This window comes from Triticum urartu, chromosome 5A (genome assembly GCF_056163025.1).
Source record: "Triticum urartu cultivar PI428250 chromosome 5A, HENAU_Tu73, whole genome shotgun sequence".
Lineage (NCBI taxonomy): Eukaryota > Viridiplantae > Streptophyta > Magnoliopsida > Poales > Poaceae > Triticum > Triticum urartu.
In genome coordinates, this window is record NC_141877.1 from 604,602,453 (window position 1) to 604,618,660 (window position 16,208).

Consider the following 16,208-nt stretch of genomic DNA (forward strand, 5'->3'; position numbering starts at 1 on the left):
CTGTCTTAGTGAATCCCGATTCGACATTAAAAGTATATTGATTCTTTCCCAATAAACGAAGACTTTTTTCTGTAAATACTGCGTATTTGATTCCATCCATAAATCGACTTTCCCTCCTATGCTCTGAGTTCCAGTATCGATAAGAATTCGAGTTCTTATTGTTCTTATGTTATGGTATGAATATACCATACCAATTCGTTATGTATGGATGATGGATGAGATTCCATGGATAGAGAGCCAGTTCCAATAGACTTATGGAATGTTCCCGTTCGTGTGCATCCAGCAGGAATTGAACCCGCAAATTTACCAATTATGAGTTGGGCGCTTTAACCATTCAGCCATGGATGCTTAACAGGGATCATCGTACATCGTAAATAACCAATTTTCATATAGAAAGACATATCATAGAAAAATGAAATCGAAAATATTCCGAGATGGCAAATATTCGGAGATGACTATGAAAACACCTCTCTGGATCCTCGAATTGAAAGAGAGATTGAGAGGGATCAAGAATCCTAATTCTCGCTATTTGGAATGGATCCAATTCTATTGAGTCTGACTCATAGTGATCATTTCTCTTTAGCAAAGAATGACCTTGGTTATCAAAGGATTGAACAACCGGGATCCATTTACTTATGATACCTAGTTGGCATTGATAACAAGGATCTAATGAATTATGAGTTTAATAGATCCTCTTTAGCAGAAAGACGTATATTCCTTGCTCATTATCAGACAATCACTTATTCCCAAACCTCGTGTGGGACTAATCGTTTTCATTTACCATCTCATGGAAAACCCTTTTCGTTCCGCTTAGCCCTATCGGGTATTTTAGTGATAGGTTCTGTAGGAACTGGACGATCCTATTTGGTCAAATACCTAACGAAAAATTACGATTTTCCTTTCATTAAGGTACGAGGGCTTCTTATTCCACAAGAACGAAAGCACCTTTTCATTCTTTCATATACTAGGGGTTTTTACTTGGAAAAGACAATGTTCCATACTAAAGGATTCGGGTCCATAACCACGAGTTCCAGTGCACTAGATCTTGTAGCACTTAGCAACGAAGCCCTATCCATTAGTATTCCACATAAGAAATCCATTCTAGAAAAAAATACAATTAGATTAGCTCTTCATAGACAAACTTGGGGTTTGCGAGCCAAGGTAAGATCGGCTCGGGATCATGGGACCCTTTTCTATCAGATAGGAGGGGCTCTTGTACAAAATAGACTTACTAAGTAATAACCCCATAGAATCTATCTATATAAAGATAAAGAGGCAATCGTGTCAGGAAGCGGGTTTTTCTTTGGCCAAAAGGTACTTCGAACTTGGAACGAGCATGAAGAGATTAACGAGACTTCTTTCTCTTTTGAGTTTTTCTGGCGGACCTGCCGCGCAAGATCTTTGGTCTTCCCCTGGAACCGATGAAAAAAAGTGGATCGCTTCTTATGTACTCGCTCAGAATGATTCTTCTCTATCTATAGTTCATGGCCTATTAGAAGTAGAAGGTGCTCTGGTGCAATCCTTACCGACAGAAAAAGATTGCAGTCAGGTTGATAATAGTCGAGTGACATTACTTCGTCGGTCCGAACTAAGGAATCTGTTAGAAATGTTTTGAAATGGATATTGTTCTCTCTTTGATCAGGGATTGCTATATGAAAAGAAGTGGAGTTTGAAAAAGGGAACGGAATGCTCAAACCGGAACTGCTAGAGGAACGAATTTTCAATAGCATAACTTGGGCTCCTAGAATATGGCGCCCTTGGGACAATCTATTTGATTGCAGGGTTTTGTTCCGAAGCAAAGATATCCGCGGAGGCCGGTTCGTTCGTCCTATTCTGATATTCAGGACCAAGAGGTACTGGATTCTCTTTCGGATAGGCCCTGAAAGGAGAAGAAAGGCTGAAATGCCAACGGACCTCTGTCTATTCTCTAATTCACCCGATCCGATAGTACCCGTTTTTGGAACGTCCAGTGCCAAAGTCACTGAATGGGTAAGTCACCAATCCAATCCCTTTGACAAATCGGATGTCATATTAGATATCATATTCTATATATATAGAAATATCATAGATAGAATAGACATATAGAATTTTTGGTCGGCAAATTCGAAGGAATCATTGAGTGAAAAAGGAGCAAAGAATGACAAAAGACGAGACTCTACTAGTCTTCACTCTTGTGGTTTCCTCTTCCTCGGTTTCTGTTTTCTTATTCGGGATCTTGCTTTTCATGGTTCTCATCTCTGCAACTCGCGATTTTCGCGAGAGAACCAAATCCAAGTTGGTGAAGATCATGATTTGGGCTGGCACGGGGATCGTTTGATCGATTTCCTTGATTTGATCGCTACTTAATGGGCGTGCGCTCAAAGGATACAAACAGGGATTCGCAAACAAAAAGGGGAATTCGTAGTCACTTTTTCCTGTCGCGTAAAAAAAAAGTCTTTACGCGAGAGCAATAGAGGTTGGGATACATCTATCTCTTCTGAGCAACCTCTTTTGGATTCTTAAGACCACCCTTGCAGTAGGATACCATCTGCTTTGGGTTCTTTATTATCTCCTTCGAGGGATTTTTAGGATCGTTCAGGCTATATATATTTAGTCTATTTTGGCTTTTACTGTCTACTTTTCTCAGGGAGATGGTTAAGGACCTCAGAAGATAGAGGAGAGCGCCAGGCCCAGATTTCCGGAATACTTCTACGGGGAATGCTCATTGAATGAGCATTCTCCATATTATGCCTTGAAGAGGACTCGAACCTCCACGCTCTTCAGCACGAGATTTTGAGTCTCGCGTGTCTACCATTTCACCATCAAGGCATCTTGAAAGTGAATCGTATTCCATGAATATGATATCTATCTAATGTGATATATGGAATATATGACAAAGGTGGAGTCTTGGAGTATTTCGATCGATCGGTCATATAGGCCTGAGTCAGACATCAAATAGCTTCGATTTGCATTATCCGTAGGACACCTTATATGTATCAAAATCGATATCAAAATCAAAAAGATGAAAGATGTACAATCCAATTTCTCGATTCAATAGAAGCCCAAAGAGGTGCATATGGTACCCAAATAAGAATAGGATAGATATGTCAAAAGCAGGTCTGATTACACCTATTCCTAATCCTAAATAGAATGTAAGGACGTAGGGATTTCTATGTAAACAGAGTATCCTATTTCCATAGGCTCGAATGACCCCTTCTCATAATAAGAATGTGCACGGTCTGGTTCGGTATGGAATGAACTTATAATCTGATGATCGAGTCGATTCCATGATTATAAGTTCATAACCCTAGCGCCCATTCCCATTTTGGGCGGAACAGATCTACTAATTCTTTTATTCCAGTTAGTAAGAGGGATCTTGAACTAAGAAATAGACCTAGCAGCTAAAAGAGGGTATCCTGAGCAATTGCAAGAATGGGGTTCATTGATATTCCTGGTATAGTAGATGATATCCCTGACAAGTTTCTAACCAGACTGGACAGATAGACCATTACAGGAGAGCACAGGACCACCATTAGGTAAAGTTAAACAAAGCGAAGACAACTACCAGCAGAACTGAACAACAGCAAAACGATTGCACGACCAAGCATTGTCACAACCGGCTGTAGTGCTCAAGTTGACTGTGATCTATCTCACTTGTTGAAAAATTCGTTTGTGATGGTACATTCTCTACCAAGATTTTAATCGGCAACTGTGCGCGAGTCTTTAAGATATCTGCTACCGTAGACCAATTCATGACGAAACCCCTCAGGAATAGACACCCTATCCTTGATCCTACCCTTGACAATCGCAATGGTGTCGGACCTCGCAATCTCCACGGTTATGATCCGCCCCCCGGGGACCCTGGCAAAGATCACTTCCGCTTCGATATAATTCCCCCTAAACACATTAACGGAGAAGATCTCTCCATGCCCCTTCATAATAAATGGTATGATGGTCCTTTTTTTAAAATACATCAGCGAATTTTTTTCGAGACAGCCCGCGAAAATAAACAGCGGCTAACAGTATCCTGGGCCGGCCCAACAGCAAGTCGTCTATCTGAAACACTCGAAAATCCTAAAAAAATGTGCATGCGACAGGTATTGAACACATGACCTTGCACTCTCAATGAAATGAGCCAACCACTAGACTGACCCAATTATAATGACAAAAGAGCAGCGCGGTGTCTTAAGACTATTAACAGCTACATAGCTGAACAATTTTTTAGAATTTTGAACGTGACTTTTTTGAACGCAAAAGAAATTCAAAATTGATTTTTTAACATGCATACAAATTTTCCGAAAAGTAGAACAGATTTTAAACTCTGAATAAATTTTGAAAACCGCTATTTTTTTGAAATTCTGAATAATATTTGAAAACACAAACAATTTTAAAAGTCTTATTTTTTTCTGAAAATGCAACCATTTTTTATATTTTCAATTTTTTTTGAAAAATATGAATAAATAAATAAATATGATGCACATTTTGTAACATTGCGATTTAAAAAAAACGAGTAACCATCTAAAAGGTTCCAGACTAGAAAACCGGCCTGGTATCAACAATTAAAGAATTCTTTTTAAATCATAGTTCTTGCCACCCATTGTGCCATCAGGTGTGTGCACGTCATCGTAAGGGAAATCCTTTTTAGAAAATCTATCATAGCACATCATCGTAAGGGAAATCTTTTTAGGAAATCTATCAACACATTCTCTTCTTCTTCTTTCATGTTACCGGGTTTGTACGACACACCGGCTTTATTCAATTTCTTTATTACTCTCTACATTGTTGAATGTGTAAAAAAGTGCTATGGGACGGACTCTTCCGACTTAGGCGAAACCTCTATGTTGTACATGACGTACTTGTGGACTTTCATTAAATATACTCAAATTTTGCAGGCAAATGGGCATTGTCATCCTACCACTCCATGCAAAATTTAAACGAATTCGGACACCAAACACACGGTGGGTCACGTCCGATCAATATTTTAGGGATTATTCACCGGAAAAACCCTAGAAAATGTGTGAAATGTCAAAAATAGATGAAACTTGGTTTGGATGCTATCCATGAAGATAGAATGATGTGGAAAAAATTTGGGTCTATTTGATGAATATGTAAAAGAAAGTGCTATGGGACGGACTCTTTCGACTTAATCGAAACCCCTACGTTGTACATGATGTACTTGCACTAGTAGAAAACAAGGCTTTGGTCATATCTCAATATACACATTAGTCCCGGTTGCATTACGAACCGGGACTAATGTGAGCATTAGTCCCGCTTCGAGCGGCTAAAAGCATTAGTCTCGGTTTAAATGGGAAAGTCCCGGTTTGAGACACGAACCGGGACTAAAGGGTGTGATGCCCTTTAGTCCCGGTTCGTGTCTCAAACCGGGACTAAAGGGGTCATGGTATCTATATTATGTACTCCATATTTTCGTCTTTGTGTGGTTTAGAAACCAACTTCTAGAAAAATATTTTAGAAATTTACTCATGATTTATGAGACAAAATCGCATAGTCATTTTTTTTTGAGGAAATCATATAGTCATATGTAAGTCACATATTATTGCGAGTATTAATAGGCCCAAGGTTTTAGTTTCGCCCCGGGCCCCCAAAACCTCAGGACCAGCCCTGCCGAGGGCTAATGGGCCTTGATGGGCCCTAGTGGACAGAGAGGGGCCGGCCAGGGCAGGTCGCGCGCCCCCTCCCCTTGAGTCCGAATAGGACAAGGAAGGGGGGCGCCCCCTTGCCTTTCCCCTCTTCCATTCCTTCCTTCCCCCTCCTAGTGGGATTAGGAAAGGGGAGTCCTACTCTCACTAGGAGGACTCCTCTTGGCGCACCCTCCTAGGGCTGGCCGGCCTCCCCCTTGCTCCTTTATATACGGGGGCAGGGGGACCCCATGGACACACAAGTTGATCAGTTGATCTTTTAGCTGTGTGCGGTGCCCCCCTTCACCATAATCCACCTCGGTCATATCATCGCGGTACTTAAGCGAAGCCCTGCATCGGTAGCATCATCATCACCGTCATCACGCCGTCGTGCTGATGGAACTCTCCCACGAAGCTCTGCTGGATCGTGAGTTCATGAGACGTCACCGAGCTGAACGTGTGCTGAACTCGGAGGTGCCGTGCGTTCAGTACTTGGATCGGTCGGATCATGAAGACGTACGACTACATCATCCGTGTTCTCATAACGCTTCCGCTTACGGTCTACGAGGGTACATGGACGACACTCTCCCCTCTTGTTACTATGCATCACCATGATCTTGCATGTGCGTAGGAAAATTTTAAAATTACTATGTTCCCCAACATAAAGGCCCTCTAGAACTGGGACTAAAGGCCCATTTTCTACTAGTGTTGTGCACTTTCTTAAAATATAGCCAGAATTTTCAGGTTGCTGGGCATGGTCATCCTAGTACTCCACACAAAATTTGGACGAATTCGTACAAAAAACACACGTTGCGTCACGCCCGGTTAGTATTTTAGGGATTTTTCACGCAAAAAACTGTAGAAATTGTACGAAACCTAAAAAATAGATGAAATATGGCATGGCTGCTTGCCATGATGATAGTATTCAGTGGAAAAAATTTGGGTCCATTTGATGAATATGTAAAAAAAAGTGCTATGGGACGAACTCTTCCAAATTAACCGAAACCCCTATGTTGCATATGATGTACTCGTGGAATTTAAGAAAATATACCCAAATTTTGCAGGTAGTTGGGGAAAATGGCTATTTTTCTTCTCGTTCGTCTTTCCTCTCGCTTGGACATAGATTGTTCGCACGAATTTTTGAAAAAAATCACGGGTTTTAGAAAAGGTTTGTAAAAATTGAGACAGGTTTGTGGATCTAAAAATTGTTCATGTATTTGAGAAAAATCAGTGATTTGAGAAAAAAGTTCACAGGTTTAAGAAATTAGACACGGACTTGAAACACAGTTCACGAATTTATGAAAATTTCAGGATTTTAGAAAAATTCCGTGAATTTTAGAAAGGAAAAGAAAATGAAAATGAAAAAAGAAAAGGAGATCGAGAAAAAAAACAATAGAAAATTGACTAGACAAAACCAGGAAAAAAGTAAAACAAGGCATTGCCTTTTTTGTTTACGTATGTCTGAGGGCATGGCTGCGGCCGAGAAACATTTGTAGAACACATGGGTGCATAGGTTGCTCACGAGTTGTTTACCATAAGAATAACAAAAGTTGCAATTTGTACACCAGCATCAGCATCAGCTCTGCCAGTTGGTTAGTGGCACTGTATGAATACAACGTGGTAATGAGTTCGAATCTCACTACCTGCATCTATTTTTGAATATTAAAAGATATATTAATAGGCCGACCCTGTGGGTGTTAGTACAGAATTGGATTCCTCGTACGTACGGCCTATACAGCGTACAACGGAACATGCGTATGAAAATGAATATGATGAGTGAAAAGACTATATTGCCCTTTATACGTTTTGGAGGAGGGTTGTACCGTAGCGGGGCATCTTCGGCATGGTGGACGACTGTGCCTCCAGCCTATCTATGAACACTTCGGTCAGTGCATTCTTCGAAGTTATTAGCGCGGCTCGCAGCAACGCAACAGCCTGCAAGAATAACGGAAATCATTGGCAAAACCCCCAACAAACTTAATTTACGCATTATTAGTTATGTGCTAATTTGCAAGCTAGATTACCTCCTGCTTCCCTACGGTAATGTCAGTCTCCAGTACCATAGCCTTGTTCCTCCCAGACCAATACTTCATCACAGACATGGCAGTTGCCTGATGTATAAGCAGATCATCGCCTACGACGTACTTTCGGTCCTCGACAATCTCAGGGTGGAAGCAGTAGCGTGCTAGCTCTGGCATCGTGTCCTTCCGACACCGACAGTCAAGCGGCCGGCACCGGTCGGACAAGATGTTGCTCAAAATGTCAAACGGCATAATGCTTGGATCCAGTAACATCACACCAGGGAGGCCACCTGTGAAGCACCCAGCATTGGCGAGATCGACAACGCTGCTATAGAGATTTGTGAAGCACCTGCCAAGATGGCAAGTGACAGCTCCTGTGTGCTTGATCACGCAGCTCGCAGGGTAAGTCAAGAAACCCATGAGCAGGTCCACGAACTCACGGTTGCATTCAGCATACATGACCTTCTTTTTATATGTGTCATAGAAAATCTTGATCTTGCTTTCTGGGAAAGAACCTACGGAATCTTGATCGGACGGTGGAATTTTCCGATCGATGCTCGGTTTCGCGGTAGCATGAGCAGCCTTGCCATCAGGTTCATTTGTTAGGAATGCATCACTGAGCACGGTATCTGATGAAAGGAAGGCCTTCAGCATGGATGAAACCTAAATCACAATTAAGCCCAGGTATTAGAAAAAAGAGGGGGTTCTACTCCAACGGTAAATTTTTTGTATATACTAGTATAGTACTATGCTGATGAAAATCGATCGTCTTACAGTGAGCCAGCTGACGGTCACTTCCAGCTCCTCAAAGCCATGGGCGATTCCATTAGAACCGAACGCTTGAGGCAGCGACTGTATGACTCCTGTAGATGCTGGCTTGATTGTCATGTCATCACTGATCACAAACCGTCCTGTGCCACGTACAAAGGTCTCTTTTCTGGCCACTTGCTCATAGTTGTAGACATGAAAAACTCTGGCCATAACTAGGCAACACTTGCAAACCCGATAGGAGCTTTGTTGCAGTACTTGCTAGCTGACTTACAGTCCCTGGCGATGAGATTTAATTTAATTAGTCAAGCTAATCATGAAGAATAACTGAATTGACACATAGATCATACTCCCTCCGTTCCAAAATAGATGACTCAACTTTGTACTAACTTTGTATTAAAATTAGTACAAAGTTGAGTCATCTATTTTGAAATGGAGGGAGTACTAGATATGTATGCATACTGGAACTCATCGTTGTGAGCAGGCGTGAGAAGCATGCCATGGCAGGCCTCGACCTTTAGCAGACCACTGTCCCTGAGGCGGTCCACGCTGCCGCAGAGGTTGGAGAGGCACCCCGGCGATGGCACGCCTGGTGCGCCGGACTGGAGGGCGGAGAGCGGCAGCGTGAGGAAGGAGAGGAGAACGTCGACAAAGTCGGAGCCAGCGTCAGCGAAGACCACGCGATTCCGCGACCTGTCCACGGCGAGCTTGATCTTGATGGCAGCCATAGCTGATAGCTCTCGGAGGTGGAGTCCAAGGGGCAAGGCGACGGAATGCTGGTGGCCGCTTGCGCGCGGCGTGTTTAAGTACCGCCGGAGAGGATGAGATCACGTACGCACGCATGGGGAATTGAGCTAGTCATTAAAGTGTGACGTCTTGGGAGCTTGGAGAGCCGCCATGGGTAATCAAGACTGGTCGCCGAATCCAATGAGGCCAAGATCAGACTGGTTCGCCACTCTTTCGGCGCGGTCGCGACGTTTGGATGTTGTCTCGTCTCAGAAATACTTATTACAAAATTATTTTTTAACCCAAAGCTCGTGGGTATTCCATTAAGTTTAATCCAGAAAAATAGTAGGTAAAACATGATTTACCATGATAGAGATGACAATCGAATGAAGCAACAAGTTGTTGAAACTAGTCATGTAATCAAGATCATAAGAAATAAACATCATATCTCTAACACAGAGGATAAGATGACATACGGAGCACCGGAAGAAGATGTAGGTGTGTCGTTCATCATGTCGCAAAAAAGGTCCTCGGTTGGGGAAGAAGTCGCCATTGGGGAACTCATTGTCAGGTATATTACCGTTCGCAGTCACATTGAACAAAGATCCAAATAGTCGAGCGGGACGCTCCCCAAAAACTTGATCGGCCCTCTCCAGTATCGGATCACAAGAGGAGGGGGTTTCAGAATCCTTTTTTCGAGCGAGATGGAAAAGAGGTAGGCGACGCAAGATTCTAGAATAAGGCCAAGAGTTGTGTGCATTCCGCCAATATGGAAAGAGGAACGACCTCTTATCCTGTGCCTCGAACATGGAGAGGAAGAGAAACATAATCGCTTTCCCACTAAGGAGGCGAAGAGAACCAAAAACCAATCCACTATGAAAAAACTGGTTCGGATTCTCACTAGTTGAAAAACGTTTCAACATTGATCTTGCGTGCCATAAATAAGGCATTGGGTACATGTGGCATAGGTCCTAGCGCGGCTCGATCACGAAGCACAACGGCTTGCGACGCGAGGCGGGCTGTGGAGGAGGAACGTGTGTGTGTATGTTCTCTTCTCAAGCTCTTCGTGATATATGAAACAACTTTCCTTATAAAAACATCTTCAATAGATGATGCAAATTTGAAGATGTAAAAATTTACATCTAAAAAATAAAAAATGCCAACTCCAACCGACGATGTAAAACGGAGATGTAAAAGACTAACTCCAACAGAAGATGCTAATTAGAGATGTAAAATCTAAAAACTTCCAACTACTACTTCTTTCAACATAGTTCAAACTACTTCATTTCATCATAATTCATGCATAGGTCAAACATAGAAAACATTAAAAAAACGACTAGCCCAACTAATCCAAACTACTCCCTCCGTCTAGGTGCATTAAGGTGCACCGCAACCTAGGCGCAAAGAGATTGGACTAGGAAAATAATTGAATGATGGATGAAGCCAATCACATCATTCTTTTCTCAACTAAAATTGTGCTATTAATAGAAGTCCTCTTTCAATACCAATAGCGTGCCACAGAAATTGCATGCAATGGTCCTTCAATTAATAGATGAGGTCTAATTAATATGCATGCAACTAGTACTCCCTCCGGTCCTTTTTACTCTGCACATTAGCTTTGTCTGAAGTCAAAGTTTGCTAAGTTTGACCAAATTTATATTACAAAATATTAACATCTATAACATCTAATAAATATAATATGAAAATATATTCTGATATGGATCTAATAAATGTGTTGTTATGTGAATGTTAATAATTTTTTGTATAAACTTGGTTAAAGTTGGATGAGATTGATTTCAGACAAACCTAATATGCAAAGTAAAAAGGACCGGAGGGAGTACTACTCTTTCGCGCCTTAGTGTTTTGGGATTATTTGGTTTTCGTAAGGTGACTTATACACCTAGACGGAGAAAGTACTCGTCGTCCGAGGGCGTCCATTACTCGTCGTCGTTGTCATCGGAGAGCCCCGAGGACTCCTCGTCCTCCTCCTCCGAGGACTCGATGGGGATCATCGCCGAGGGGGCGGCCTCGTCCTCCTTCTTCACCTCCTTCTCCTCCTCCTCCTCCTCCTCCTTCTTCTTCTTCTTAATCTCCTCCATCCGAATGCCCTACGACACGAGCATCTCCGCATCCGCCCGTGTCTGGATCTCCACGAAGTTGAGGTCGGACTTTGGCCTTTCGGCACGCCAAACCGCCACATCATAGGCACGCGCGACCTCGTGGACGGTGGGGTAGGTGCCGAGTCAGAAGCGACGGCCGGCGTCGAAGAACTCCACCCTGAAGTTGCGGACGGCTTGGCCCGCACAGAGAAGAACCTGATGTTGCTCTTCGGGATCTTCTAGCGTAGCATGGTGGCAGCGGGGGGATGGTGGGGATGTAGGGAGGGGCCGGTGGGGATGCGGGCGGCGACGGTGGATGCGGTCTGGCGGCGGGCGGGCGGTGGCCGACTCGGGGACGTGGCAGAGCTGCGATGGATGCGGCCAGGGCGGAGCTGCGGGGCGCGGCGGCGGTGGATGCCGATGGGGCTGCGGGCGGGCGGGGACAAACCGGGGCCGGCGCGGGGCTGCGGGCGGTGGCGGCGCGCGGTGGATGCGGGCGGGGCCGGGGTGTGGGTGGGACGGCGGCGGCGGCGGTGGATGCGGGTGGATTGGAGATGTGCGGGCGGGGGCAGGGCGGCTGCAGATTCGCGGCGTCCGGCGGTGTAACCATCGGCGGGGGTGCGGGAGGGGGGGTCAGGCGCGGCAGTGCGACGGCGACACGCGGCAGGTGGGCGGGCGGGCCACGACAATGCGGCAGGCAGCGAGAGGAAGAAGAGGAGGAGGAAGGAAGTGAAATGAACGACATTTGGTGGGTTGGCAGGCCGTTGCGTTTTTACATCTTCATATGGTGGAGATGCAAATTTGCAACTCGAAGTGCTGTATTTTACATTTCTGAAAGGCGGAGATGTAATTTTTTTTTGCATCTACATCATCTGTTGTAGAGCTGATTTTAGGCTTCGAAGATGCAAAAGTTAGATGTTTTTGCATCTACATTTTCTATTGAAAATGCTCTAAGTTGGTCTCATATATCTTTCACTAGCGGAGTGGGACTAAATTTTTCACACCCCTCTGTCATGCATGAATGGCCACATGGGCCTCCGGAGCGAATAATTCCAACATGTCCAACCATCTATTTGTTGCTTTTTGATCTGTGTGAACGCCTCTTTCTTTTATCTCAAATGAAACAATATATGAACTTTAAAGTTTGCAGGTCAACAATACATTAGAACAATGAAGTGCGGAAAAACTTTTAAATTTCTATTTACAGCATAAATACTATAAAAAATATTTCTTAACAAGAAAATAAATATCATTTTGTATATTTATTCCAGAAAAAAAAAACTCCTTTCACAAATTGCGGTTCCATTGTTTTGTTGATCTATAAAGTCTGGAGTCCATATGTTTTTTTCATTTAAGAGAAACTTCTGTGTAAGTAAGTTAATATTTGAGTAGCACACATCTCAAAGCAGTATTGGACATCTTAGATAAGGGGTGCAGTGCACATGTGTTCAGAAAAACTTGTCTCATTTTGAGCATAATAATAATAGCAATTTTTCCTATGTTGATTGTTTGACCTGTAGGATCGAATCTTATATATTTTTAAAAAAAATCATTGCACTACATTTTATAGGAAATTTTCATCCAAAAAACATGAAAAAGATTTGCGCTAACGGATAGAGAAGGTAATATGTGGTGGGTGACCACACTGACTTGTTTTGGCATTGAACTCGCTGAACCAACCTTCTTCAAAGAAGCCTCCCGGAGCGAGCACCAGAGGCATCAACGGGTTGTCCTAGTATATATCACTTCCACAGACCATGTCAGTACGGTCACATCTTTGGCATACTACTCGGATGTGTTCAAGGCTACGCTGTCTTTGCTACCGACCTCATTTCCTGCATGTTTTCAAGAAAATCTATCATCTAATGGAAATTCCATCCTGGTTCAAGGTACTAAGAGAAATGAAGTAGACACTAGGAGAACATACGTGGCTCCCACCCATAGATTCATAGCCTTTTTTGGCAGTGTAACGGATGATTCATGTTGCATTGGTCATTCCCAGGCCCCTCCCATAGACCCATCTGCCAAAGGGCCACAACCACACATAGCTCGAACACAATCTGTTGGAAATATGCCCTAGAGGCAATAATAAATTGGTTATTATTATATTTCCTTGTTCATGATAATCGTTTATTATCCATGCTATAATTGTATTGATAGGAAACTCAGATACATGTGTGGATACATAGACAACACCATGTCCCTAGTGAGCCTCCAGTTGACTAGCTCGTTGATCAATAGATGGTTATGGTTTCCTAACCATGGACATTGGATGTCGTTGATAACGGGATCACATCATTAGGAGAATGATGTGATGGACAAGACCCAATCCTAAGCCTAGCACAAGATCATGTAGTTCGTATGCTAAAGCTTTTCTAATGTCAAGTATCATTTCCTTAGACCATGAGATTGTGCAACTCCCGGATACCGTAGGAATGCTTTGGGTGTACCAAACGTCACAACGTAACTGGGTGGCTATAAAGGTACACTACGGGTATCTCCGAAAGTGTCTGTTGGGTTGGCACGAATCGAGACTGGGATTTGTCACTCCGTGTAAGCGGAGAGGTATCTCTGGGCCCACTCGGTAGGACATCATCATATGCGCAATGTGACCAAGGAGTTGATCATGGGATGATGTGTTACAGAACGAGTAAAGAGACTTGCCCGTAACGAGATTGAACAAGGTATAGGTATACCGACGATCGAATCTCGGGCAAGTACAATACCGCTAGACAAAGGGAATTGTATACGGGATTGATTAAGTCCTTGACATAGTGGTTCATCCGATGAGATCATCGTGGAACATGTGGGAGCCATCATGGGTATCCAGATCCTGCTGTTGGTTATTGACCGGAGAACGTCTCGGTCATGTCTGCATGTCTCCCGAACCCGTAGGGTCTACACACTTAAGGTTCGGTGACGCTAGGGTTGTAGAGATATTAGTATGCGGTAACCCGAATGTTGTTCGGAGTCCCGGATGAGATCCCGGACGTCACGAGGAGTTCCGGAATGGTCCGGAGGTAAAGAATTATATATAGGAAGTGCTATTTCGGCCATCGGGACAAGTTTCGGGGTCACCGGTATTGTACCGGGACCACCGGAAGGGTCTCGGGGGTCCACCGGGTGGGGCCACCTGCCCCGGGGGGCCACATGGGCTGTAGGGGGTGTGCCTTGGCCTATATGGGCCAAGGGCACCAGCCCCTAGAGGCCCATGCGCCAAGAGAGAAAAAAGGGGAGAGTCCTACAAGGGGAAGGCACCTCCGAGGTGCCTTGGGGAGGATGGACTCCTCCCCACCCTTGGCCGCACCCTTCCTTGGAGGAAGGGGCAAGGGCTGCGCCTCCCCCTCTCCCTTGGCCCTATATATAGTGGGGAAAAAGGAGGAGCAAACCAACCTAAGGCCTGGCGCCTCCCTCTCCCTCCCGTGACACATCTACCTCCTCCCGCAGCGCTTAGCGAAGCCCTGTTGGAATCCCGCTACTTCCACCACGCCGTCGTGCTGCTGGATCTCCATCAACCTCTCCCTCCTCCTTGCTGGATCAAGGCATGGGAGACGTCTCCCTTCCGTACGTGTGTTGAACGCGGAGGTGCCGTCCGTTCGGCGCTAGGATCATCGGTGATTTGGATCACGACGAGTACGACTCCATCAACCCCGTTCTCTTGAACGCTTCCGCGCGCGATCTACAAGGGTATGTAGATCCACTCCTCCCTCGTTGCTAGATGACTCCATAGATAGATCTTGGTGACACGTAGGAAAATTTTGAATTTATGCTACGTTCCCCAACAGTGGCATCATGAGCTAGGTCTATGCGTAGTTTCTATGCACGAGTAGAACACAAAGTAGTTGTGGGCGTTGATTTTGTTCAATATGCTTGCCGTTACTAGTCTTATCTTGATTCGGCGGCATCGTGGGATGAAGCGGCCCGGACCAACCTTACACGTACTCTTACGTGAGACCGGTTCCACCGACAAACATGCACTAGTTGCATAAGGTGGCTAGCGGGTGTCTGTCTCTCCTACTTTAGTCGGATCGGATTCGATGAAAAGGGTCCTTATGAAGGGTAAATAGCAATTGGCATATCACGTTGTGGTTTTGCGTAGGTAAGAAACGTTCTTGCTAGAAACCCATAGCAGCCACGTAAAACATGCAAACAACAATTAGAGAACGTCTAACTTGTTTTTGTAGGGTATGCTATGTGATGTGATATGGCCAAAGGATGTGATGAATGATATATGTGATGTATGAGATTGATCATGTTCTTGTAATAGGAATCACGACTTGCATGTCGATGAGTATGACAACCGTCAGGAGCCATAGGAGTTGTCTTTAATTTATTTATGACCTGCGTGTCAACATAAACGTCATGTAGTTACTTTACTTTATTGCTAACCGTTAGCTGTAGTAGTAGAAGTAATAGATGACGTGACAACTTCAAGAAGACACGATGATGGAGATCATGGTGTCATGCCGGTGACGATGATGATCATGGAGCCCCAAGATGGAGATCAAAGGAGCTATATGATATTGGCCATATCATGTCACTATTATTTGATTGCATGTGATGTTTATCATGTTTATACATCTTATTTGCTTAGAATGATGGTAGTAAATAAGATGATCCCTCATTAAAATTTCAAGAAGTGTTCTCCCCTAACTGTTCACCGTTGCGACAGTTCGTGTTTCGAAGCACCACGTGATGATCGGGTGTTAGATTCTAACGTTCACATACAACGGGTGTAAGACAGATTTACACACGCGAAACACTTAGGGTTAACTTGACGAGCCTAGCATGTACAGACATGGCCTCGGAACACAGAAGACCGAAAGGTCGAGCATGAGTCGTATAGAAGATACGATCAACATAAAGATGTTCACCGACGTTGACTAGTCCGTCTCACGTGATGATCGGACACGGCCTAGTTGACTCGGATCATGTAATCACTTAGATGACTAGAGGGATGTCTATCTGAGTGGGAG

The 16,208-nt window shown here is 44.1% G+C and overlaps 1 protein-coding gene across 1 annotated transcript; it reads right to left on the reverse strand.

The window, feature by feature from the left end:
• Positions 1–7,415: 7,415 nt before the first annotated feature.
• LOC125507485 (uncharacterized) lies at positions 7,416–9,224 on the reverse strand. Its single transcript, XM_048672055.2, has 4 exons — positions 8,853–9,224; positions 8,414–8,571; positions 7,643–8,302; positions 7,416–7,553 (listed from the first exon to the last, which is right to left on the reverse strand). The coding sequence occupies exons 1-4, from the start codon at positions 9,133–9,135 to the stop codon at positions 7,416–7,418; spliced, it is 1,239 nt and encodes a 412-aa protein (XP_048528012.2). The 5' UTR covers positions 9,136–9,224.
• Positions 9,225–16,208: the final 6,984 nt, after the last annotated feature.